This window comes from Acomys russatus, chromosome 24 (assembly GCF_903995435.1).
Source record: "Acomys russatus chromosome 24, mAcoRus1.1, whole genome shotgun sequence".
In the NCBI taxonomy this organism is placed as follows: domain Eukaryota; kingdom Metazoa; phylum Chordata; class Mammalia; order Rodentia; family Muridae; genus Acomys; species Acomys russatus.
The window spans coordinates 52,192,560-52,219,278 of NC_067160.1; the positions used below are offsets into that span (position 1 = coordinate 52,192,560).

Genomic DNA, 26,719 nt, shown 5'->3' on the forward strand with positions numbered 1-26,719 from the left:
TCCTGTCTCAAAAACAAAATTGCTCCCAGCTTTTTTCATGGAACAGAGTGGGCAAAGGACCCCCTTCCTGGGGAAGGCAGTCTAGGACAACTGTAGGAGAGAGTGTTCCTGTGAGCATGAGGGATTCGGCGAGGCAGGGCCAGGGCACAGGCTCGGAGCTGCCCCTCCCCCCCCCCCCCTGCTCCAGTGACTCTTAATTGACATCAACTTTCCACAACTGGAGGGGAAACTAAATGACAACATAAGTGGTAAGTGACCGTGAAAGGATGTGTGGGAGTCACCATACAGGACCGACAGTTCATCAGCATGCCAACAACATCTGGAGGGAGGCGCAGCCGCAGCAAGAGCTGCCTGAGAACAGAGAGTGCGGCCCAGGAAGCAGGCGCTCAAGGCCCAGTCACACAGACCCCAAAACACTGCCCAAGGAAAACAAAATCCAGCACGGTCTCTTCTGCCTTTCTGTTTTAGCATTTCCCTCCAAACTGGGTCTCCCTGTGCTGCACGGGCTTGCCCTAACTGAACCCAAGTGCTCCTCCTGCCTCGGCCTCCCAAGTACTAGGACTGAGCACATGCACAGTGCTCAGCACTTAGACAAGCACCCAGGATTCCAGCATTAGCTCCTGCACTTCACCTGCACGCTGAGGGATGCAGACCACCAGCTGGTGTGGAATGCAGAGTCCACATTCCAAGGATCCCAGCTTCACTAACCAAAAGACAGTACTACACACACAAGAATTCTTCTTTCTAAAAAGACCCATCTGTGTGTGTGTGTGTGTGTGTGTGTGTGTGTGTGAGAGAGAGAGGAGAGAGAGAGGAGAGGAGAGGAGAGAGAGAGAGAGGAGGGAGAGAGTGAGAGAGGAGAGGAGAGAGAGAGAGAGAGAGAGAGAGAGAGAGAGAGAGAGAGAGAGAGAGAACGCCTTGTGTGTGAGTGCCTGGGGAGACCAGAAGGGCTTTGGGTCCGTTGGAGCTGGGTTACAGCTTCGTGAATCACCTGACATGGGTGCTGGGAGGTGAGCTTGGGTCCTCTGGAGGGAAACAAGGTTTCTCAACTGCTGGGCCATCTCTCCAGCCCCTACACAACACCTGGATAAGTCTGAGGATGACGATGTATCACTTTAGGGGAAAGGCCGAGCAAGTGACAACATCATCTATAGGACAGTCAGGTAGAATAAAACAAGCCAATGCACAGGCCATACATGTGACTAGGAGCTATGAGATGACATGTTCTAGACTGAGGAAATAGGCCAGCCAGGGACAATTACCAAAGTGCTAAGCCGGGGCATTGGAGGGGCCTCTTTCCTCTCTTCCACAGGCTTCTTCTGTGTTCATTCTGTGTGGCCTCCAGCGCACAGTGCTCAGACAACACAGACCAGGCTGCGGTTCCTGAAAACAAAATCTCTCCAAAGCAGGCTTACCCTGGGTCCTCTGCGCCTTGCTGTTTTCGGGGGTGGAGCTGACAGCAGGCTCCTGGTTCCGACTCAGGACTTTCTCATCCTTGCTGAAGACAATCTCTGGTAACTGGGTGCCAGCTTCTGATGGGGGTCTGACCTTGACTCTACGCACGGAAGACAGAAAGGGCAGTTCAGAGCAGCGCGCCAGCCTTCAGTACACATTACACTTCATTCCAGCTCTGTCTTTTAGTTTTCAAGACAGGGTTTCTCTGTGTAGCCTTGGCTGTCCTGGACTAACTTTGTAGACCAGGCTGGCCTCGAACTCACAGCGATCCGCCTGCCTCTGCCTCCCGAGTGCTGGGATTAAAGGCGTGCGCCACCACGCCCGGCTCCCTTAAGGGTTCTTAATGTGTTCAGATAACTAGTGAAAAGAGACACAGAAGACATAGCCTCTACAACACAGTCAGGTGAAGTCCAGAGAATTGTGAGAGGCGCTGAGGACACTGTTTTTGGGTTTGTTTTTTTTTTGTTTGTTCGTTTGTTTGTTTTTTGGTTTTTCGAGACAGGGTTTCTCTGTGAGGACACTGTTAATTACTGGTCTAAAAGCCATTTCCAACTTTCCTCATCTTCTTGTTTCACAGATTATGTGTCTGTGTGCGCACATGTGAGTTTATGTGCACTATATGACGCAGGATCCTGCAGAGACCAGAAGAGGGCTTCCAACCCCCCGCAGTAAAGTTGCAGGTGTTTGTGAGCTGCTTTGTGAATACTGAGAACCACACGTGGATCCTCTGCAAGACTAGTGAGTGTTCTTAACCACTGAGCCATCTATCCAGTACCCTCTCTCCTCCTCCTCTTCCTCCTCCTACCCCCCATCTCAAGTGTAAACTGTTTTATTAGTCAACTGGAAAACTAGACAGTCCTCCAGTCCAGGAAGGTATCAACTGAATCCTCTTCCTCATCACCACCTGCTCCAGCGCCGCCACCCTGGCCTTTCTTGGCTTTCTTCCTCTCACTCGGCCTGGGCGCCCCACCCCCCCGGAAGGAGAACGGAGGGAGGAGTCAGTGTGCTTCTGGGAGTCCAGCTGGACAGTGAAGGACGGGATGTTCACCACCTGCTTGTGGACGCGATATGAAGCTCACTGGGAGCTTCCTCTGTCTGAAAACAATCTGCACACCGTGTTCTTCACTCACAGCCTTTTGAAGGCTCCCTCAGCCATTATACACAGGGCCAGAGAGCTAGCTCATCAGGACGAGCACTGGTGGCTTAGCCTGACAGCCTGACTTCAATCCCCGATGCCTACACAGTGGAGGCCTCCCACAAACTGCTCTCTGACTGCCATATGCTCTGACCAGCATGCATAAGTAATTAAGTGTAAGAAAGAGAGAGAGAGGTTACATACAAGTTGGGGTGGCTGGGCCATGGAGGTGCTTCCTCCAAATTATGAGGACATGAACTTGATCCTCAGAACCCATGTGTAAAAGTGAGGCATGTGAGGTCGGCCTGCAATGCTAGTGCTGGGGGGTGGAGACAGGAGGACTCCTCAAGTTTACTAGCCAGCTAGTCCAGGTAAATCAGCAAAGATTCAGGCTCAGTGAGAGATTCTTCATCAAGAAAACAAAGTAGAGCGCTGGGCATGGTAGTGCATACCTTTTTCTTTCTTGTGGTTTTTTTTAGGGAGGGTTTCTCTGTGTAGACCTGGTTGTCCTAGAACACAGACAAGGCTGGTCTTGAACTCACAGAGACCTGCCTGCCTCTGCTTCCTGACTAATGGGACCAGTGAATTAATTAAAGGCGTACACACCTTTAATCCCAGCACTCAGGAGGCAGAGGCAGGTGGATGTCTAGTTGAAGGCCAGCCTGGCCCCCAGATGGAGCTCCTGACTCAGGGGTGGCAGTAGGGTGGGGTGTGACTGAGAAATATATGCAACATCAGCTCCTGCTGCCCCATCCCCCAACACACACACAGACACAAAACCCAGGCAACAGCCAGATGGAAATGTACCTAACTTGAAAACACCAACTCCCCTAATTCATCTAAGTTCCAGTGTTTTTATTAAAAAGACTGAGTTGTCAGAATCCTCATCAACCACCTATTTTTTTTTTTTTGGAGTGCAGAAGGACAGAAGGCCTTCAGCCATGCTCTGTTGCGGCAGTCCCTCAAGGACAAGTTCACAGAAGAAACACCACTACCGTGAGGTAGGAGAAGGCAGTGATCCCTGAGTTACACAGCCTGAGTGGCAGAAGCCTGGATTCAGTCTGGTTTCTTACCTGCTTCCTCTAGTGTGCTCCCCAGCAGCAAACTCGGGTGCTGATGCAGTGTTAGCACCATGCTATTCCACAGAGTGCCCCGTCTCCTGCGGATGTGGACTCCCTTCCTGCTCTCACTCCTCTAGAAAAGCTGACTCACAGTCGGCTGCCTGCCTAAGCCTGACCTGGAACCGTCCTTCCCTGCCCTGCTGTGCGACCCCCGCCTCCTCTTCCTTTCCTCTACGTGGCTGCCATCACTTGGCTTGCACTTCGTCTGACTTCCTCCTGTCTCTCTCAGCATGTACCTCATGGCCAGCACACAGCATAGGACTGGTACGTGGCAGATGAGTACTCTCACTACACTGAGGGTGAGCAGAGGGGCTGCAGAGTTACTTACGCACTTCCGGAGATGTCCAAGATCAGAAGAGTGACAGAAGATACAGGCTTTTTTTTAAAAATACAGTAGTTCACATCTTCATCCTGCCAAAGGAAGAGCAAATGTGCATCACTGCACTCACTGTGGCAACAAGGCAGATGAGCAAGTCCTGCTCCTTCTAACAACACTGGAACCTACACGCTACAGTGGCTCCCGCCTCCAGAATAGGTAGGCACTGTGGGCCATAGAGTACCCTGAGCTCCAGTGAGGACACCAGTCAGGCTGTGACATTAAACTCCCCAGGCACTTGCAATCCTAGCACCTGTAAGAGAGAGGTAGGGGCTCCAGGAACTCAAGGCCAGTGTGCTCCAGGCTAGTCTGGGATGCAAGGTGTGCCTGCTCTTGCCTGTAATCCTAGTATTTGGGAGACTGAGGCAGGAGGACTGCCTGCTCCAAGTTTGAGGTCACCCTGGGCTATAGAATGCAACCCTGACAACCCCTACTGTGCCTTAAAAAGGGGGGAGGGGGACCAGAAAGATGACTGGGCGATGAAGAGTACTTGGCAAGCTCTTGCAGAGGCCCTGAATCTGCTTCTCAGCTCCCATATGGCCACAGCTGTCTAACTCAGTTCCAGGGAGCCAACGGTCCTGACCTCTGACGGCACCAGGCAAGTATGTGGTGCAAGGGCATGCGTGCAGTCAAAATACCAATACACACAATTTAAAAAAAAAAAAAAAGCAACTTACCAGATAAGAAGCAAAGCCATCATTCTTGGTCCGATCTAGACTGAATCCGATCTGAGGCCAGTGAAGAAAGGAAACACTAAGTCCCTCACGCTGTCCATGCCTTTCTCACCCAAAGAGCAAGAACATCAAATAATAACAAACACAGAAATTATAGTTCCTTAGGCCTGGCTTTGCATTTTCTTAAGTGCTCTCTTGGAAGAAGGAAAGAGCTGCTCAGGTAAAATCACTACTTAGACATTTATTCAAGAATTGCAGGGCCTGGGGCTGGAGACATGGCTCAGCGGTTAGGAGCATGACTGCTTTTTTTTTTTTTTTGGTTTTTCGAGACAGGGTTTCTCTGTGTAGCCTTGGCAGTCCTGGACTCACTTTGTAGACCAGGCTGGCCTCGAACTCACAGCGATCCGCCTGCCTCTGCCTCCCAAGTGCTGGGATTAAAGGCGTGCGCCACCACACCCAGCTATGACTGCTTGTTAAGAGGACCCAGGTTCAGTTCCCAGCACCCACATGGCAGCTCACAGCTGTCTGTAACTCCAAGATCTGAAACCCTCACACAGACATACATGCAGGCAAAACACCAATGCAATAAAAATAAATAAATACATAAATAAATATATAAATAAATAAAAGAGTTGCAAGGCTGGAGAGATGGCTCAGCAGTCAGGAGTGCTGGCTGCTACACTCTTCCAGAGGTCCTGAGTTCAATTCCCAGCAGCGACATGGTGGCTCAAAACAACCATCTATAACAGAATACAATTCCTTCTTCTGGTATGCAGGTGTACATGCAAACAAATCACTACATACATAGATCTATAAAGAAATACTTTTAAGCCAAGTGTGGTGGCGCACGCCTGTAATCCCAGCACTCAGGAGGCAGAGGCAGGTGGATCGTTGTGAGTTCAAGGCCAGCCTGGTCTACAAAGCTAGTCCAGGACAGCCAAGATAACACAGAGAAGTCTCGAAAAACCATAAAAGAAAAAAAAAAAAAGAAGTAATTTTAAAACATGGCAACTTAAGGTATGGCTCAGTGTTATAGCATTTGCCATGTTGCCTGGGTCCCACCCCAGCACTGCACTGACCACAGGAAGTACAGAGGTAAAGCTGATTCCTGTATCACAGTTTGGTGTTACCACACAGGGTGGCAAGAAGGGAAGGGCTGAAAGAGTTACCCCTGATCCATGGGAAGACACTTGCCTCATCCTTGTCCATAGCTCCCTCGGGCTCATTCACAGAGAGGCTGCTGACGTTGACCACCATGTATCCATCCTTGAAGAACCCAAAGGTGTTCAGGTGGACCTTATGCCTCACATCGTCCTACAGAGATCAAGGTGATTTCTCATTAGTCAGCCTGTTCGAAAACTATGGCGTCCAGCTTCACACCCATAGGTGTGGGACAGACCCAGCTGTCACAAAGTACCCTTCAAATGCTGAACTTGACTCTCCAGAAATCCCACAGACGTCAAAGCTTTGCAGAAGCCAAGTATGGACTCGTTCATTTCAGCACACTTGTATGGGCTCTGGGGGCCAAGTGGTCAGAGTCAACGTGACATGTGACTTCCACAGCAGAATGAACCATGGTTTAATCACCCCTGTGCTCTTCCTGAAAGAACAGCACCTGGCATCTGGTAGGCACTCAAAACCTGACAGAGGAGGCCAAGATACATGGCACACACCTTTAATCCCACCGCTCAGGAGGCAGAAGCAGCAGGTGAGTTCAAGGACAGCCTGGTCTACATAGTTTCTTTTTTTTTTTTTTTTAATTAATTTATTTATTATTATGTATACAGTGCTCTGCCTGCATGTACACCTGTAGGCATCAGATCACATTACAGATGGTTGTGAACCACCATGTGGTTGCTGGGAATTGAACTCAGGACCTCTGGAAGAACAGGCAGTGCTCTTAACCACTGAGCCATGTCTCCAACCCATCTATACAGTTTCTAACATGACAGGGATACATAATGAGACCCTAGAAGAAGAAGAAAGAAGAAGAAGGAAGAAAAAAAGAAGGAAAAAGGAGGAGGAGGAGACTATGGTGGATAGGAGCTGGGATCTGCCTCAGTTGAGAGCATTTGCTGCTATTCCAGAGAACCTGAGTTCAGATCCCAGCAACCACTCAGGAGGCTCATAACTACCTGTAACTATGGGATCCTTTGCTTCTGGCCTCTGTGAGCACCCGCATCCATGTGCACACACCTATACATAATAGATATAGACACATACATCTATATGTAATCAAGAATAATTTAAAGCCGGGCGGTGGTGGCGCACGCCTTTAATCCCAGCACTCAGGAGGCAGAGGCAGATAGATCGCTGTGAGTTTGAGGCCAGCCTGGTCTATAAGGCGAGTTCAGGATAGCCAAGGCTACACAGAGAAGAGAAACCCTGTCTCAAAAAAATAAAAAAAGAACAATTTAAAAAATTAAAGTTATTCTGGAAGGGGGAGGGAGGGAGTGGTGAATTAAGTATGAATGCACCACTGACCTCAGCTCCTCCCAGGCGTTTCTAAACTGTAACTCAAATTTTAAAGGATGTTCATCTGAGCCTTAATGATACAGACTGTGACAGGCCTTCAGGACAGAAGCTAATGCTGAGGCACTTCCAGGAACAAGGAAAGTGGAGACAGACTCTACTGGGCTCTGCAAAACCACAGCCCACAGGAATATATATGGCTGCCACCCCTGCCTGGCTCCATGTCCCAATCTCAAGCAGGACCACACATTCCAGAACCAGGACGGGATATCAGCAAAGCCTCTAACACTGTCTGCCAGGGGGCACTTCATAGCATGTGATGTAACTGGAATTACATGGTCTGTCTGTGACAGGTGGCTCTTTACCCCTGGAGCTGGAATGACCCACACAGCAGAGGCTGTTGAGGGGACCCTGCCCTATAGCTGGAGTTTCCAGGTATCAGGGGCTGTCAATGGGACCCTCTGAAGGACCAATATAAGCCACAGCAACATGGCCCAGATTGGCACTGGAATGCTGCCACCAGGAGGATTTTATTTCCTAGCTGGCTTTGGGTTGGAGCACTGGCCCTCAGTAATGGTCTAATCCAAGCTCTCGCTCTCCAGATTCCTGCAATGGCGCTGGCTCCCTTCCCTGCCCCCTTCCACTACTCAATGGGTTCAACTCCCTCTTCCCTTTTTTGGTCCTCGGGGAGTTTCCCTTAGTGCCAGAGCTCAATCAAGCATTTAAAGCATGTGTGCTGCCTCTCACTTCCCAGGGAGACAGGCGAACTCCCACTCCCACAGGGAAGTGATCTTCTGCAGGACTGTGAGGACTGCTAAGGACAAAACAGGAAGCGGGAAGGCTCCTGGCCCTTCTGGGTGGAATTAAGGCCTTCAGAAAGTGACCTGAGTGAGTCCCCTGTTCTCCATAGGGCAGCATGCCCACTACCATTGCAGGTGCACAGGACAGAGACTAGTCTGACATTTAGTCCTCTGGGCAGGACTGCAGAGAGCAAGGGAGCCCCCCAGCCCTACTCACACCACAGTAGCTCAGGACCCCAGCAAAGCAAGCCCAGTCACAAAACACACATGAAACAGCTGGAGGGGATGGTCAGGAGGGTCTGTTTCCCAGAGAAAATGACTTTCCAGGCACTTGAGGGAAAGCAAAGCTTCAGAAAATTCTGAAAGTACCAATAATTCTGTCCTGCTGGCTATACTATGTTTGTATTGTGGAAATAAATTAAGTTGTGCGTTTCTATCACGTATGGAACTTGCATTTTGCTTATTTACTTGTGTGTATATTCACATGTCACAGTACGAAGGGAAAGTCAGAAGACAGCTTGTGGAGTCCAGACTCTCCTTTCAACATGTGGCGCCCAGGGGCTGAACTCAGGTCACCAGGCTTGATGGCAAATGGCCTTACCTGCTGAGACAGCCCACTGGCCCCAGATTTAAATTTTAAGAGTATGCTTCTTCTACTCATCTATCCTGTAGGAAGCTCACACAGACACAGTGGCCTATGCCTTTGATGCCCCCTGCACGCGGGAGGCAGAGGCTGCTGCATCTCTGTGAGTTCAAGGGCCAGCCTTGCCTAAAACGTGAGTTCCAGAACAGCTTAGGGCTACACAGTGAGTGAGAAAGAAAGGAAGAAAGAAAGAAAGAAAGAAAGAAAGAAAGAAAGAAAGAAAGACTCCCAGAGGCTCCATAAGAACTGGGTCTTGTGTACTTTTCAGGCAGCAGGCAGCTGACATGGCAACACACACCCACAGCCCCACATGGGAGGCAGAGCAGGAGGATCAGGAGTTCAGGGGGATGAGCAGTCAGGTGGGAGCTCAGCAGTCCTGCCTTCCCTCCCTGCTGTTCTCCTTGACTACTCCACAGTAAAGGGAGAGGAGACAGGAAGAGAGCATCCGCCGAAGCATCCCAAGGCTGACCCTGCCAGACACCAGCAACAGAGAAGACGCCATCACCAACCACTGGCCATCTCCCTTAAACTGGATCCAGCGGCCCTGAAGAGCTCTGGGCAATACCATGCTGCTCCCTACAACTACACAAGGCAGGTGCTCAGCTGCTCAGGCCACTGACAAGAAACATGCCCAGACAGGTGAAGCTTGCTCAGCTCACAGAAGAGGCAGAACCGGTGCCCCTGCCCAGGTGGGAACTCTGCACCTGGCCTCTTACTCATTGCATGCCTTTCCCAAGCAATTTGAACTAGTCTGCATTACACAGAGTTGAAAGTGGCAGGTCTGTCCCTTCACACACACACACACACACACACACACACACACACACACACACACACACTTAGAGGAACAAATCCCAGCGGACCCACCGTTTCATCTACAGGTATCTTAGTGTGTATATCCAATGTGGGTCATGAGAAAAAACCAACAGTATTGTATACTCTTAATCATAGTAAGCTGCATATCAGGTTAATTCAACAAGATCATTCAGCTATGAAAAGTCGAGGTCACAGGAACACGAGGATGCAGCTCAGGGGCAGCGTGTTGCCTGGAGTGTGTGAGTGAGATGCTAGGCTGGAGCCTGCGTGAATTAATGAATGGACGGCATCACTGCAGGTACAAACCCAAACAAGGTCAGAATTAAGAGGGATCGTTACAGGCACTCTGCCAACAATCCAAACAATGGGTTAGCCTCAGCTTAACGATGAAACAGCTGTTGATTAATGTACCATTGTTTGTTTTTGTTTGTCTTTGACACAGGGTCTCCCTGAGAGTCTCAGACTGACTTTCTACTCAAATTCCTCCTCCTTCCGCCTTGCAAATGCAGTGCTGGGACCGCGCATGTTCAGCACCACACTGAGTCTAGACACCCTCATCAGAGAGACAATGCAGCCTTCATGCTGGAGTATGTCCAGGTGGTCTGAATGCTTGCTCTTACTTTCAACAATCTACGTATTTTGTTAACCTAAACTGTATTTTAGAAGCCAGGTGTGGTGGAGACGCCTTTAACCCCAGCTCTGGAGAGGCAGGGGCAGACGAGTCTCTGAGTTTGAGGTCACAGGCCAGCCGAGGCTACCTAGAGACCTTGCCTCAAACACATCAGGGCCTACGAGACAGCTCAGTAAGTAGAGCACTTGTTTGCCTGCCAAGCCTGACGACCTGAGTTCAGTTTCTGGGACCCACATGGTGAAAGGAGAGAACCAGCTCCCACAAGTGGCGCTCCAATGCCTACATACTCACAAAGCACGAGGAAGCCCACCCCGCATTAGGTAAATAAAAATTTTAAAAGAACAAAATAAATCATTAAAGCCAGATGTGGCAAAACACACCTGTAATCCCAGCACTAGGAAGGCTGAGGCAAAAGGATAGCAGGGTGAGGGCCAGCCGGGGCTATACAGACCTTATCTCAAAAACAATTGTTTTTATTCTTTAATCCCAGCACTGGGGAGGCAAAGGCAGATGGGTCTCTATGAGTTCCAGGCCAACCTAGGCTACACAGTGAGTTCCAGGTTAACCAGAGCTATATGTTATTTAGTAAGATCTTGTTTCAAAACAAAAGTTTAATGTAGTATGTAGGTTGTATAAGAGAACAAGAAAAGAGATGAACTTTCCCCCCGAGACAGGGTTTCTCTGTGTAATAGCCATGGCTATATATAATAGAGATCTCTGTATCACAGACATCTGCCAAGTGCTGGGATTAAAAGCGTGTGGATTTCTGTGAGTTCGAGGCCAGCCTGGTCTACAAAGTGAGTTCAGGATAGCCAAGGCTCCACAGAGAAACCGTGTCTCAAAGAAAAAAAAAAGAAAAGAAAAGAAAAGAAAAGAAAAGAAAAAAAGGTGTGTGCCACCATGCCTGGCTCAGAAGGTGAATTCTTACTAAAGTTAAGTTGCCTTAAAAACTCAGGCTCACCTAAAAGTTTAAAAAAGACAAAAGAAAATAATACTTGTGAGAAATTATATGTTTTCAGAACAAAAATACTGGACACTGACACTGGATCAGACCTGACAGGATTCATTCCTCTCAGCATTGCTGGACACTGACATCCTGCATCCTTCATGTTCCAGCACCAAGTGCTTCAGTTGCTGTTCTTCATCAGAACAGGACAGCTCCCAGGACAGCCTTGAAGAAAGCTTTCAATCCCAATAGGTCCAGCATTTCAGACTGTCCCACACAGGATTTTAATCAAGCCTGGAATTTCTCAACATTTAGAAACTGGACCACAAATGCTATTTCTAGTTTGTTTAACCATTCTTCCCAATTTTATTTGGGCCCCAATTTTATTATTCGTCCCAAATCAGCTGGAAGAAACCTTAAGAGCATGAAGCCCCGTTTCCCTTAAGAGGGGTTGGATAGCTTCGTTTTATTGCTTCTTGGGCTATAGATGTATCTTTTCATTGGGGGTTGGATATAAGTTACTATTGGTCTTATTTAGAGAGAAAACAAAGTTGGACTTAGGGATGTCTCTCTTTTCCTTTATCTTTCTCTCTTAGGTGTGGAGATAGGTTGAAAAGAAAGAAGGTGGTGCACGCCTGTAATCCCAGCACTTGGGAGGCAGAGGCAGGCAGATCACTATGAATTTGAGGCCGGCCTGTAAGGTGAGTCCAAGACAGCCAAGATTGCACAGAGGAACCCTGTCTTGAAAAACTAAAAATAAATGAATAAAGGGGGAATATAGAAATATATAGGGACAATAGGACAAAAACTCGATTATGGAATCTACACCTCAACTTAATGACTTCATTGTTACTCATAAGGTTATTTTTAATTTACTGGCATAGAATTTGGTATATTGGTGTAAAATAAGTTTAATTTTGATACATTGGAATAGAATTCAAATTTAAGATTATTCTTCACATACATTATATATACTTCTAGTCTAATATTAAGTACTGTACCCATACAACTCAGTTATAATACAAGGTTTACTTCCAATGCTTTGAAAGGGCGGTGGCGGCGCACGCCTTTAATCCCAGCACACGGGAGGCAGAGGCAGGTGGATAACTGTGAGTTCGAGGCCAGCCTGGTCTACAAAGCATATCTAGGACAGCCAAGGCTACACAGAGAAACTCTGTCTCGAAAAAAAAAAAAAATTTAAAAAGGGCTACAGCAAGCAGCTTAGGATAATTAATACAAGTTAATTGTTAGTTGATCAAATCATGGTCATGTCAATTACCAGTCTATTTTTATCACAAGAACATACATCCTAGGTTTAACAGATAGGTGTGATTTTATAGAAAGATAAGGTAAAATAGCTAGATTAGGTCTTCCAAAACCTCAGAGACCTACAGAATATGGCATTTAAAGATGTTTTTATTATTTTAAAGATTCGTTGACAATAAGACAGGTTAGCTCCTGGCAGCACCCAGCCTACCTCAGAGAAGATGATGAGCATCAGTGAGCCTCCTTATGGAGATGGCTTCAATGTGGCAACCAGCCACTGGGCAGAGTGTTCCCTTTTTGGCCACAGACAGAATTCTGCCTAAAAATGGGCAAACTTGGATACAGGCAGAGTCTACAGCCAAACTCTGCCAAGACAGGGTAAGCAAGTCCTCAATACTCAATAGTTCCTGCCTCACAAACATGTCTGTCAGATACACTGGGCCAGAAGGCTGGAGACGATGCTCCAACATTAGAGAGAGTTTTGGGTGACCGTTCAGGCAGCAAAGTGTCTCTGTCATTTTCTCACTTGGGAGGCTGCTAACCTGTACTTCCTGTCTACTCTGGTAATTAATTTTATTCCTTCTCTAGTCTCTGATGGGGTTAAGACTAGACAGTTTAGTTTTACAATTAAGCTTAGTTGTTTAAGGGTTAAGATATTGTTAGGTATAGATAGATGTTTTGACTTGATAGAGATGAGATATGATAGATATTGATTTACATTCAGAATTTTAGACTCACCAAGACAGGAAAGATGTTTTCTTCAAAGTTGCCAAATACAAATAGCCAAAACACTATGAATGTAACATTTATATAATTCCTGATTGTTTCATGGTTCTTCTTGCTGTAGGTAGTTTATTGTATGTATGTGTAATACATATATGTAATAATATAAATGTCTATGTAAAAAAAATAATTTTTAAGGAAAAGGAAAAAAAGCTAGGAGAATCTGGGGTGGGGGCGGGGAGACAACAGAAAGCTAACAAACATGCTGACATTCTGAACCTCACCAACAGTTGATTTAAATGAGATGTCACAGTTTTACTAGTAGTTGGCAGGAGACAGGCTGCGCATGTGCTGTGCTGGTAAGCACGTGGGCAACAGAACACTCAGTCCATGCAGGCTGACCCAGTAAAGGACTAACAAGTTCAACTCCCCACAGGTCGCAGCATCAGATGCCTGCATTCCAGTTGCTCCAGATCACAGTGAGGGAAAAGAGAAAAGGAAAAAGCATTAGGACAAAATAAGTCCTCTGCATCTCTCTGGAACTCTGTTGTCTTTCTATCATCCCTAACCTCACTAGATCCTTTTTCAGTTTTTAACTTGTATCTCCAAGCAAGGAACCGTGGCACATCTCAATAGTCTACTGCTCTGAAAGCTTGAGGCAAAAGGATTGCCATGAGTTCAAAGCCAGCCTCAACTAGATGAATACCAAGCTACTCTTGAGCTATAGAATGTGACCCTGTTTCAAAAAGCAAACAAAAGAGTCTCTAGAGCCCAGGGTGTAGCTCACTTGTCAGAGTACTTGCATGCACGAGGCCATGTTTTGGTCCCCAGCACTGAATAAACCAACTGTGGTGCATATCTAAAAACAGTCTCTGGGGACATAGAGGCAAGAGGATCACAAGTTCAAGGCAATTCTCAGCTATTTAACAAGTTTGAGGCTAGCTTGAGATGAATGAGACCCTGTCTCAAAACAAAAACCCTAGTCCTGGCAAGGCTTGGTGACAACTGCCTACAATTGCAGCTAAGTGTCAGGCTATGTCAGAGGGTGGCAAGTTACAACTAGCCTGGGCAACAAACAAACAAAAAATAAACTAGCCTTGACAAAGTGGCAAAGCCCAGAAGGATGGTTGGAAGGAAGAAGGAAGGACCTCCATGAAGACCTATAACTATCACATAGTGTCAGTTTTAAAATCTGGATACATCAATAATGACTCCATTTTCAGCAACAGTGTTTCCTTCGTGGACTCTATGTGACACACACACACACACACACACACACACACACACACACACACACACTCCACATACATGGGCACACAGCCATTTCTAGGGGGCTACTGTCACCACATGTCTGGCCTGGGCCTGGGCCTCTTCTCATACATGCGCTGGCTGCTAGGCTATGTGAATCTAGCTGTGAAACTCAGGGCTTTTTAGAAACTGCAACCCGAATCTCCAAAGTCCAGGAGAGTCCTGCCCCTTACATCCTCACCAACCAAGATGCCCGACCTCCTGGTTCCCAATCTCAGGGAAAATCAAGCTGCTGGTGACTCAGTTTACATTTTCTGAAGGCCTGTGCTCCGTGTCTGTTAACTAGCTGTTTCTCTTTCATGAGATCTCTTTGTTTATGTATCGTGTGCTTATTCATATTAGGTCGTTCTTGAACTGGCTTTTGAAGATTTATTTTTATTACTGCCTGTGTCTGTCTGTCTGTGGATCTGGCGCATGTATACCCATGGAGGTGTCCTTGGAGGCAGAAGAGAATGTCAAGTGCCCTGGAGCTGGGGTTGTGAAACATCCCTTATGCATGCTGGGAACATGGGTGTGGTACAGAGGTCAGAAGACAGTTCTGTCAACTCCTTCTACCTTTAAAGGGCCCCAGGGATTGAATTCAGGCTTGTTCCAAGTGTGGTTCCTGCTCAGCCCTCTCACCAGCCTGAGAGCTCACCTTTGACCTTATGTCGCAGCTCTCTCATCTGGTCTTTTAATTTTTTTTTTAATTGTGTGGTACCGGTTATCATATTTGGGTTTTGTTTTTTAATTCTGAAGAAAACTTGTCAATCTTTATTGGTAATAGTTATTTAATTTTCATGCTTGTATGTGTGTCTTTGCATACAGCAAGACTGGAGGACAACCTCAAGCTCTATCCTCACAAACACCTCTATCTTCTTTGAGATACAGACTCTCACTGCCTGGATTCACAGACTAGACTGACTGACTGACTGAGTCCCTGGGGTCCTCCTGTCTCTGCTTTCCCACTGGGATTACAATGCACGCCACCATGCCTAGCATTCTTACATGCATGCTAGAGACTGAATTCAGATCCCCAAACTTATAAGTCAAACACATTACCATCCGAGCCTCTTCCCCCAGCCCTCCTGATAGTATAAAAAAATGTATGTATAGCTGAGCATAGTGGCACACGCCTTTAATCCCAGCACCCAGGAGGCAGAGGCAGGAGGATTGCTGTGAGTTCAAGGCTATCCCGGGCTACAAAGCAAGTCCAGGACAGCCAAGGCTATACATAGAAATCCTGTCTTGAAAAAAATAAACAAAAAAACAGAGGGGCGGGGGAGAGAGAGAGAGAAACTTGCATCCCGTGTCACTAGTGTTTGCAGTGTGAAACTGTATGAGCACAGTCAACGGTAACTATCACTAGGTAGGAGAGTCTTCTCTGACTCCCCACTGAACTCCACATGCAGGCAAACTGGCCGAGGACCAGAGTGTCCGAGAGCATCACGGCACTCCCTGAGATGCTGAAAGCAGCTGAACAATGGAGAACCCACACTGGGCAGGTCACATCACAGACCACACGCCAAACTCTGCTCAATTTAGATGGGAAAAAAGAATAGTAAAATTAATCATTGTGTGTGTGTTTAAGATCTGCTATTAAAGGGTTTTCTGACCAATCCTACTCTCACCAAAGCAAGTTTCAGGAAGAGAGTTACCCAGGCTGGCGTCACACTCGCCATTTTCCTGTCTGTCCTTTGAGCACTGGGATGTAATATAGATGTACACTTCCACACCTGGTTTAGAGTATGGATTTTGTTTGGTTTTTGAGACAGAGTCTCAAAACCCAGTCTTGAAAAACCAAAAAAAAAAAAAAAAAACCACACACACACACACACACACACACACACACACACACACACACACGTATGTGTGCGTGCATTTGTTTTTTAAATTCTTCTTGGGGCTGAAAAGAGATCTTTCAACAGTGAAGAGAGCTTACTCCGCAATCACAAGGGCTGATGTTCAGATCCCATCACCCCCATAACAAGCTATGCATCCCCAAGACATCTGTAACCCCCGCTCTGAGGGGACATGAGGACTCCTAGGGTTGCTAGTTTCCAGCCTTAAGGACATAAAATCCAGGTTCAGAAAAACCCTGGAATAGGTGATAGAGATGGAGGAGGACATTCAACACCCTAGTCTGGCCTTTACACATGCATCAGGCATGCACACCTGCAAAAATTAGTTACATTTAAACAATCCTTAAATCCAAAGTTATAGAATATTCATGGAAATTTCATTCCAAAACATTAATGTACGTAGAAAATATTTCTGTGTAAGGCATAAGGTAGGCAGCCCAAAGTCACTGTGCTAAGCCTCTCCTGCCCCGTGTTCTGGCCCCCACCTCTCCGCCCTTGTGTATACTTGCTGGCTACTCCAGAGACACTAGGAGTGGAGGAGAAGACACAAAGGAGGCCCCACCAGCAACGAACTGTGTCTTTTTTTTTTTTTTTTTTTTTGGTTTTTTGAGACAGGGTTTCTCTGTGTAACAGCCTTGGCTGTCCTAGACTCACTTTATAGACCAGGCTGGCCTTGAACTCACAGCAATCTGCCTGCCTCTGCCTCCCGAGTGCTAGGATTAAAGGCGTGCGCCACTACCACACCTGGCATAATGCCATTTTTTTTTTAAAATGTATACAGTGTTCTGCTTGCATGTACACCTATAAGCCAGAAGAGGGCATCAGATCCCATTACAGATAGTGGTGAACCACCATGTGGTTGCTGAGAATTGAACTCAGGACCTTTGGAAGAGCAGGCGGTGCTCTTAACCTCTGAGCCATCTCAACAGCCCATAATGCCATTTCTTAAACTGGAAGAAACAGGTCTGAGGAAAACTTCACCAGCTGCGCACATATGCAGGAAGCCCAAGGACACTAGCTCTGGAGCGAGAAAGCTAGCCTGCCAAGGACTATAAACTTCCTTCCTAGGGAGAACAGAGGGCTGTAGAGGAATTTTGATTCAGAACATGGCTGCTCTGGCAAGAGATCGCATCCAAAGACCTTCTAGGTCTCTGTGATGAGGCTGGGATACGGGTATACCTTTAATCCCAGGAGACAAGAGGCATGCAGATCTCCGAGTTCAAGGCCAGCCTGGTATAGAGCATGTTTCAGGTAGAGAAAAGCTTAGGTCAGGCGTGATGGTATATGCCCTTAATCCCAGCACTCAGGAGACAGAGGCATGCAGATCTCTGAGTTCTAATTGGTGCTGAGAGTGAGTTGAGAGGCAGTAGAAGGTGAGTTCAGAGGCATTTTACTGGCAGAGTTTTAAGAGAGAGGTTGAGGAGAGAACAAGCCAGACACAGGTGAAGACAGACTGAGCCAAAGAATGAGAAGGAGCCAGAAGATTAGAACAGATTGCTAGAGTTAGTTTGAGACCAAGCAGAGCAATTCAGTCAGAGGCCAAGCTAGGAGAGGAGTTGGAGCCAGAACAGCTGAGTTGAACTAGCCAGCCAGAGCTCAGACAGAACTAGAGTTCAGCAGTAAATCTCAGAGGCCGAAAACATTCCAGGCCTAGATAAGATTGTATGGAGGCTAGAAGCTTCCAGAACTAGGTCTACGTTAACAGATGGTAGCAGTAAGCCTGGGAGATGACAATATTTTGGGCACTGGGACTACTGACACCCCAGTGACATGATGGACTAGCTACTTTTCTGTTGCTGTGATGAAACACAATGACCAAGGCAACTTTCAGAAGTTTTTTGGGTTTTGTTTTCTTTCTGTTGGTTTTTTTTTTTTTTCTGTTGTTGTTGTTTTGTTTTTTGTTTGTTTTTCAAGACAAGGTTTCTCTGTGTAGCCTTGACTGTCCTGGACTTGCTTTGTAGACCAGGTTGGTCTCGAACTCACAGCAATCACTCTGCCTCTGCCTCCCGAGGGCTGGGATTAAAGGCATGCATCATTACCCTCAGCTGTTTTTTGTTTTCAATTTTTTCCACTCTACATCCCGACTGTTGCCCCCTCCCTCGTGGCCTCCCGGTCCCACCCTCCCCCACTTACACCCTCTCCCTCCCTCTCCTAGTCCTAACTTGCAGACCTTTATTAGGGCTTATGGTTCCAGAGGGTAAGAGCCTATGATGGCAGAGTGGAGGCATGGCGACTGGAGCAGGAAGCTAAGGCGCACATCTTGAACCTCCAGCAAGAAACAGAAGAAAGTGAACTAGAAATGGTGGGAGCGTTTTAACTCTTAAAGCTGGTGATATACCTCCTCTACCAAGGCCACACCCCCTAAGTCTCCCCAAACAGCACCACTACCTGGGGACCAAGCATTCAAATCCAAGACCATGGAGGGCATTTCTTTATCTTTATCTTTGTTTTGTTTTGTTTTGTTTTGTTTTGTTTTGTTGTTTTTCGAGACAGGGTTTTTCTGTGTAGCCTTGGCCATTCTGGACTCACTTTGTAGACCAGGCTGGCCTCGAACTCACAGCGATCCTGCCTGCCTCTACCTCCCGAGTGCTGGGATTAAAGGTGTGCGCCACCCCACCCGGCCATTTCTTTTTCTTTCTTTTTTTGTTTTTTGTTTTTGGTTTTTTTCCAGACAGGGTTTCTCAGCTGTCCTGGACTCGTTTTTGTTGACCAGGCTGGCCTCGAACACAGTGATTCACCTGCCTCTGCCTCCTGAGTGCTAGGATTAAAGGCATGCGCCACCACGCCTGGCTTGATATTTCTTATTCAAACCATCATAGACGATAAGATCCAGCTTTTTAAGAAAATCACTCTAGCAACTTAAGTAAATACATAAAATTTAGCGGGTAGTGGTGGTGCACACCTTTAATCCTAGCCCTTGGGAGGCAGAGTCAGACCTAGGAGGCAGAGTCAGACCGATGGCTGAGTTCCAGGCCTGCCTGGTCTACAAAGCAAGTCCAGGACTGCCAGGGCTACACAGAGGAACCGTCTTAAAAAAAAAAAAAAAAAAAAAAAGATAAATAAAATTTAAAACTCTATGAACTAGAAGAATGCTGGGACACCAATTACAAGACTGACTACACTGGTCCACACATAGTCCACAGGAAGTAGTAATTGTGGTAGTGGCACACAAGAGGACAGGGGACTGGGAGCTATTTAGAGTAGTCTACAAAATGACAGATTTCCAGCTTGAGAAAATGAGCAGCCAGTGGGCTAGTTACTAAGAAAGGCAAAGTGGGAGGAAAAGCACACAGGCGGGGGAGGGGAGGGAAGAGGACAGCCCCATTCTACCACAGAAAGATGATGGGAGCACACCAACAGACAGGTCTGTAGCCACTCCACCCCACTACACTGAGCTGTTTTCAACGAAGAATAAGTAAGACAAATGGGGCAGCCTGTGCTTAGAATCCCATGATTGGGAGGTAGAGGCATGAGGTCAAGAGTTCAAAGACGGGCTGGAGAGCTAGCTCAGTGGTTAAGAGCACTGTCTGCTGTATGTGGGTGCAATTCCTAGCACCCACATACAGCTTGCAACTGTCAGTAACTCCAGTTCCAGGTGACCTGACACCCTCACACCAATGCACATAAAATAAAAATAAATATATAAATATGTAAAGAGCTGGGCGTGGTGGCACATGCCTTTAATGCCAGCACTCAGGAGGCAGAGGCAGGTGGATCTCTGTGAGTTTGAGGCCGGCCTAGTTTACAAAGCAAGTCCAGGACAGCCAAGGCTAACACAGAGAAACCTTGTCTCAAAAAAACAAAAACAAAACAAAACAACAACAACAAATATATATAAAGAGTTCAAAGACAGTAATCCCAGCACTTGGCGGGAGGGAGAGGCAGTTGGATCTCTGTGAATTTGAGGCCAGCCTGGTTTACAAACTAAGTTCCAAGACTTTGAGGGCTGTTACACAGAGAAACCTTGTCTTAAAACCCCAACCCCACTCCACTCCCAAAAAAGAGTTCAAAGACATCCTTGGCTACATAATGAATAAGGGGCAAGCCTAGGAAAACAAAACAAAATCAAGCAAATAAACAAAAACAAAGCAAACAACAAACTAACCAAAACTGTTAGGATGGCTCAGCAGGTGGCATGCCTGCTGTCACCCTGATGACCCAAGGACCCACATGAAGACCCAACTCCCAAAACTGTCCTCCAATCACACATGCTTGTTATGACGTGCATGCATGATCACACACATACCCAGACAGAAATGCATGTACACACCTATGTAGACATAGACACTGACAGATCACACCACACAACAAATAAATAATTATAAAATAGTAATAACAAAAAAACAACAACCACCAGGGCTGAGGAGATGGCTCTGTGGATAAAGTGTTTGCCACAAAGAACCCTGGATGCCCATGGGCCAGCTAGCCTGGTGTCCACAGAGGCCAGAAAAGGGCAGTGGATGCCATGGAACTGGAGTTACAAACGTGTGAGTTTACCATGTGGATGCTGAGAATCGAACCCAGGTCCTTTGGAGGAGCAGTTCGTGCTCTTAACTGTTGAACCATCTCTCCAGCCCTATAACATCTCTTCAAAACAAATCTAAAGCCACCTCCCCAGGCACGATGGTGCATAATCCCAGCCATCAGGAGGCTGAGGCAGGAGAATGGTGAACGTGAGCCCAAACTGGCTATACAAGGAGTTCCTGACTTCAAGAGGGTAGGGAGGAAGAGAAGGGAAACGCAGATTCTCTAGGGCACATTAACACAGCTGAAAGAGTAGCACCGTCCAGTGGATACTCTGCTGGCCTTTGGGCAGACAGGTCTCTAACAGCCTCTTGTTGTTTTAAAAAAAAAAAAAGAAAATCCCAATTGTTTGATTTTACCAATAAAGACTAAGGAGCCAGATATTAAGCTGAAAACCGACTAACTCAGAGAGGCACAGAAAGTGCCTGCTGATCTTCCTACTCAACCAATGGCCCCTAAGGAAGAAGCTAAAAGCCCTTTCTTCTTCTCCACACTATCTTAAACACCTTTCGGTTCAAAGTCCCTCCTGTCTGATTAATCCCTGTTAGCTGGTTTTCTTGTTCTGCCTCTTGACCTAGGGTTAACTTTATTTAATCCTGTTACAGAAAGCTCTTGGGTCAAGGGTATGTGTTAGGGCTGAGCCACACCAAACAAGAAAAAACAAGTTTTTACAGTTCACAGTGTCAGGTTTCACAATGACTTCTCCTGGCAACTGAGTTGGCCACCCCGGAGCCCAACAATGATCAGATCCAAAAACTAAGCAGAAAGAGCTGGCGTGGTAGCTCACGGTTTTAATCCCAGCACTCAGGGAGGCAGAGGCAGCCCACTGCCATGAGTTCAAGGCCAGCCTGGTCTACAAAACCAGGATAGCCAAGGCTACACACAGAGAGAAACCCTGTCTCGGAAAGCCAAACCAACCAACCAAACAAACAAACAAAAACAAAAACAAAAAAAACTAAGCAAAAGGCACCTTTAAGTGCCACAGTCCATCTCCCCACTACAAAAAAAACCGTGCCATAGCAAGGATAACTATGAAAACGCAAAGTAACCGGATGGTGGTGCTGCACGCATTTGAGTCCAACACTTGGGAGGCAGAGGCAAGCGGATCTCTGTGAGTTCAAGGCCAGCCTGGTCTACAGAGTGAGTCCAGGACAGGCAAGGCTACACAGAGAGACCCTGTCTGGGGGGGAAAAAAGGTCAATGCATATTCCTGATATCTGGTGATCGCTTCCTGTTCTTGCTGCCTGGGTTCCCAACCTGATCAACCCTACGCTTCCCAACTTCAAGCAAAGTAAGACGTCTCCTGCTTCTCTCACAGGCCGCCTGCTCCTTAGACAGTGAGTTAAGACTGTCTAAGGAACACATCCTAGGCCCAATTATAGAACACGCTTAGGAAACATGGTACACAAGAGAAAATCATCAAGTCATGTAGCACGGGGGAGAAATCAACAGCAGACGAAGTTTGCTTCTATAAAGGTTGGTCTGGAAGGTTGGAATATATTAGCCACTAATATTGGCCAGTAAGTTGATAAAATACTGCCAATATTTACCTGGTGATAGATAACACACACCTGGCCCTTTAATACTAGAGAGGTCAGACAGGGAACCAGGAGACGAGGTCCTAGTGTGGACTGCTCCGAGTTTTGTTTCTAATTCCTAACTAAGCTTTATGAACTCAGCTACATTATATGCTGTAACTACATTGTGTATCTGTAAAGTTCAAAATGGGCGCATTTAGAAATCAGGAGTCCTAGACAGGCGTGGTGGCGCACACCTTCAATCCCAGCGCTCGGGAAGCAGAGGCAGGTGGATCTCTGTGAGTTCGAGGCCTCACAAAGTGAGTCCAGGACAGCCAAGGCTACACAGAGAAACCCTGTCTCAAACCAATAAATAAATAAATAAAATAAAATAAAATAAATCAGGAGTCCTTAGCCCCAGCCTGACGAACCTGCAAACTGGAATCTATGGGTAAACTGCACCAGGATTACAAAGCCACAGGAAGGCCAAGAAATTTCGTGTGGTCTTCAACAGGCATTTCTCTGGGGGAGAGAGAGCTCCTTCAGCTCTCACTGCATTCTCAAAAGGACCCAAGACTGACTGTAGTGCTGCAGTCAATAGCCTCTTCTCTCCAGAACATTCGAATCTACAAACAAAAGCTGACACTGCAAGTATGCTTGTATGGCTCTGGCCAGGTCTCAGATCTAGAATCTGCCTGCACTTCCCTCTCTCCCCACAAGACAGGGTTTCTCTGTATAGCCCCTTGGCTGTCCTAGAACTCGCTTTGTAGACCAGGCTGGCCTCAAACTCACAGAGATCCCCCCTCCCTTCGCCTCTTCAAGTGCTGGGACTAAGCGCACCATGACGCCCTTGCGGCTTGTCTGGACTCTTGAAACTCTACATCCACAGGCCTTGGTGCTTAAAGCCTAATAATACAACGAGTTTTTACAAAGACCGATGTGTCCAGGTCCACGAACTTCCTGGGACACTATTAGGAAGATGTACAACGCACTGAGTCATAATAATGTCATCTTCTGTTCTCCAAATATATTAACCTACTGACCATCCAGTGTAAACCTTAGACAACTTTAGACTGTGGGTTAGCATTAGTGGTTCCTGATGTTTGATCCAGGCCTGTCATAAACATCTCCCTTAGACAATGACCAGAGAGAGAGAGAGAGAGAAAGAAGGAAAAAAAGGCCCACTACTTAAATTTACCCTTTGAATGCCGAGTTTAAATTCTCGGGGTTGCTCTATTTTTCTTTTTGCAACCAAGGCATGCATTTCAAGCGAGATTTGAACTGCACTTGGAGGCCCTCGCTTTGCTCAGTAAATTGGACACCCTAAAACCAAGCAGGGGAAACGGGCTGCGATTCCGCACACCTTCAAAGCGCCGGATCAAGGGGCACGGAAGGGTGGACCGCGAACAAGAGAAACTGGGATTAAAGTTGCGAGTCGGGGGGGGGGGCGCGGGGGATTAAAGAGGTTACCAGCGAAGTGGAAGCCAGAGAAGCCTGCAGGGATCGCAGGAGCGGCCACCCGGTCCTTTTGGAATTTAGGCCGCGGCTGGGCCCCTTCCCCACGACCTCAAACCTGCAGGGACAGGACTACCCGAGGAGCGGCACCGCGGAGTCCGTCCCGACAAGGCCGAGCAGATCCCTAGCTCAAGGGCCGAACTTGGGAGACCCCGCAGGGCCGAAGTTGGCTCAGCCCGGGCAGCGGTCGCGCCCTCGTCTCCTCTCCCCGATCCTGCCCCCAGCCCGCCAGGCCTTACTTTGAGCGCCAGGTGGTGGACGCGGCTTAAGCCGGGGTTCACCAGCAGCTCCAGCAGCGCCAGCAGCGGTAGCAGACGCAGACGGAAGGAGCCCGAGCCGCCGAGGGGTACGGGGACAGCCATGTTTGTTCCAGCATCACCAGCTGCTTCCTCTCCCACCCACTTCCGGGTTAAAGGGCCGCGTCCCGGACGTGCTCTGCAAGTGGGTACGGTTACCTCCTCTGACGCTCCTGAGATCGTTTTTTTTACTGGAAAAATGCCACTCTTTGGTCACGGACAAACCTCACCCTGACCACTTCGGGACCCTTCGGTTGGCTTCCTCGGGATGGTCTTCCGGTGAAGCCTCAGTGAGGACGTTGAAGCGTTTGCCATGACAACCACGGTGGGGCAAGACCAACCTGGGCCTCCTGTCTGCCTCCCCGGGCTTGGGGAGTGAGGGACCCGGACCAAAGGCTGGAGCCGGCAGTGTCTGCCACATAGACCGTGGCGGTTGATTGGCTTGTCGTCGGTGGTAATGCCGTAGAAATTGCTAGCTTGTCTTAGATCCCTTGACTTATTATAATCGTAGCCCCTTTACACCAACTGCTGGTGAAAAGGTGACATCGTTGCAATAATAGGATTTAGTGAGTCCATAGGAAGCGATCCACTAGGCTTTTGTTTGTTTGGTTGGTTGGTTTTTGGTTTTTTTTCGAGACAGGGTTTTTCGGTGTAGCCTTGACTGTCCTGGACTTGCTTTGTAGACCAAGCTGGCCTCGAACTCACGGCGATCCGCCTGCCTCTGCCTCCCAAGTGCTGGGGTTAAAGGTGTACGCCACCACCGCCCGGCTTAGGCTTTTTTTTTTTTTTTTTTTTTTTTTTTTTTTTTCCCAATGGGGTTTAATCTTTGGGACAATCTAATCAGATAAGAGATAGGTGTCACAGCTCTCCCCTGTCCTACCTAATCTCTGAGAAATGCTCTTTTTGCCCAGGAATTTGAACTCATGTGATTTCATGCCACCACTCAAGTGAGTCTGAGCCTTAATGTTTTCTATTATAGTCTCTGTGGAAACTTTGTTTCTGGTCCTTGACACTTAACGGAAGGACTTGGTAGCAGGTCCCTGATACCATTGTTTGTCAGTGGGTTACAGGAAACAAGCATATTAAAATTCCTGATAGCCAAGTTATTTTAGTTTTTAGATTCTTGGTTTTGACTGGACACACTAGTAATATGTGCCTTTGTGTATGTGTGCATCGTTATTTAAGCAAAACAGGACATAATAAAAACCATTAGATGCAGGGCGGTGGTGGCACACGTCTTTAATCCCAGCTCTCAGGAGGCAGAGGCATGTGGGTCTATGTGAGTTCGAGGCCAGGCTGGTCTATAAATTGAGTCCAGAGCAGCCAAGGCTACACAGAGAAACCCTATCTCAAACTAAATAAATAACACTAGGAACTCCACTACCAGGTAGCCAGTATTGTACAGATGTGTTGACGCCTGTGATAGAATCAGATTCCTAAAGCTTTATAACTGGAAGTAGGAACAGGATAGATTTTTAAAGGCTTGCTTCACACACACACACACACACACACACACACGTATATATATCCACATATATATAAATTGTGTGTGTGTGTGTGTGTGTGTGTGCACGCGCGCGCGCGCGTGCCCTTTGCAGGCACCTGGAGGGACCAGGGGATGGTGTCAGAGTCTCTGGAGCTGAAGAGGCAGTTGTGTGTTGCCTGATATAAGGGGCGCTGGAAACTGAACTCAGATACTCAGAGCAAAAAGTACTCTGAACCACTGAGCAGTGTCTCCAACCCAAGACAACAGATCTATGTCTGTAAATAAGTATACATAGGTAACTTGGTTTATTTTGATTTATGTGGTCTCCATGTATCTACACCATGGAGTGGGTACCCATCAGATCTCCGGAAGCTGGAGTTACAGGTGGTTGTTAACCACCCAGTGTGCTTGCTGGGAACTCCAATCCTCTGGAAGCACAAGAGCCCTTAACCACTGAGCTGTCTCTCCAGCCCAGTGTGTTATACTTTAATGGCACAAAAATTTCGCTTGGCTGAATTGGAGGCCAGCCTGGTCTACACAGTGAATTCTGAGATAGCCAGAGCCACACGGAGAAACCCTTATCTCGAAAAACAAAACAAAATTCCCTTGGAGCTGGGAGGTGATGGTGTTCACCTTCAGTCACATCTGTCACTCAGGAAGCAGAGGCTGGCGGACCTCTGAGTTGCAGGACAGCCAGAGCTACATAGTGAAACCCTGTCATGAGAAAAACCAAAACAAAGGAAAAAAAAAAATCACTTGGTTGGGGCCACCCTAATTATAATTAAAAAAAAAAAAATCACAGAGGTGCGGAACTGCAAGTGACATGGGGCTCGGGCTGGAGAAGCCCTTGGTTTGCCTCTCCTGTGTGCGTAATCTTCACAAACTGGTAAATCCCCTAACCCTTCCCTTGACTGAAAGAACCAGCCCCAGTTCAGCCACACCCTCCTCAAAGGCAAGAGTGGAGCATGCAGGTGGAGACACCAACGCTGTAGTTTCTCTTAAAATACCTTTGAGTTTCATGGGAGGAAAAGACTACGATTACTGGCTGGTAGGCTGGCCTTTTCTTTCCTTCCCTCGGCTCTCAGGCCATCTCTTTTAAATATGCAATCTTCCGTGTGTGAACAGGACTCTCATCTGATCCCACTCCCTTTCAGATAGCAAAACCTTGAACAGG

General features: G+C 47.4%; 1 protein-coding gene across 1 annotated transcript in view; it reads right to left on the reverse strand.

Moving 5' to 3' along the window:
* Positions 1-24,158, reverse strand: part of Gpr107 (G protein-coupled receptor 107) — a 63,209-nt gene extending 39,051 nt beyond the window's left edge. Inside the window, exons 1-5 of the mRNA XM_051166170.1 lie at positions 24,003-24,158; positions 5,950-6,075; positions 4,765-4,815; positions 4,040-4,122; positions 1,416-1,555 (exon numbers count right to left, since the gene is read on the reverse strand). Coding sequence (XP_051022127.1) covers positions 1,416-1,555; positions 4,040-4,122; positions 4,765-4,815; positions 5,950-6,075; positions 24,003-24,125 — 523 coding nt within the window. The 5' untranslated portion in view covers positions 24,126-24,158. The remainder of the gene's footprint in view (positions 1-1,415; positions 1,556-4,039; positions 4,123-4,764; positions 4,816-5,949; positions 6,076-24,002) is intronic.
* Between the last annotated feature and the right edge of the window lie 2,561 nt (positions 24,159-26,719).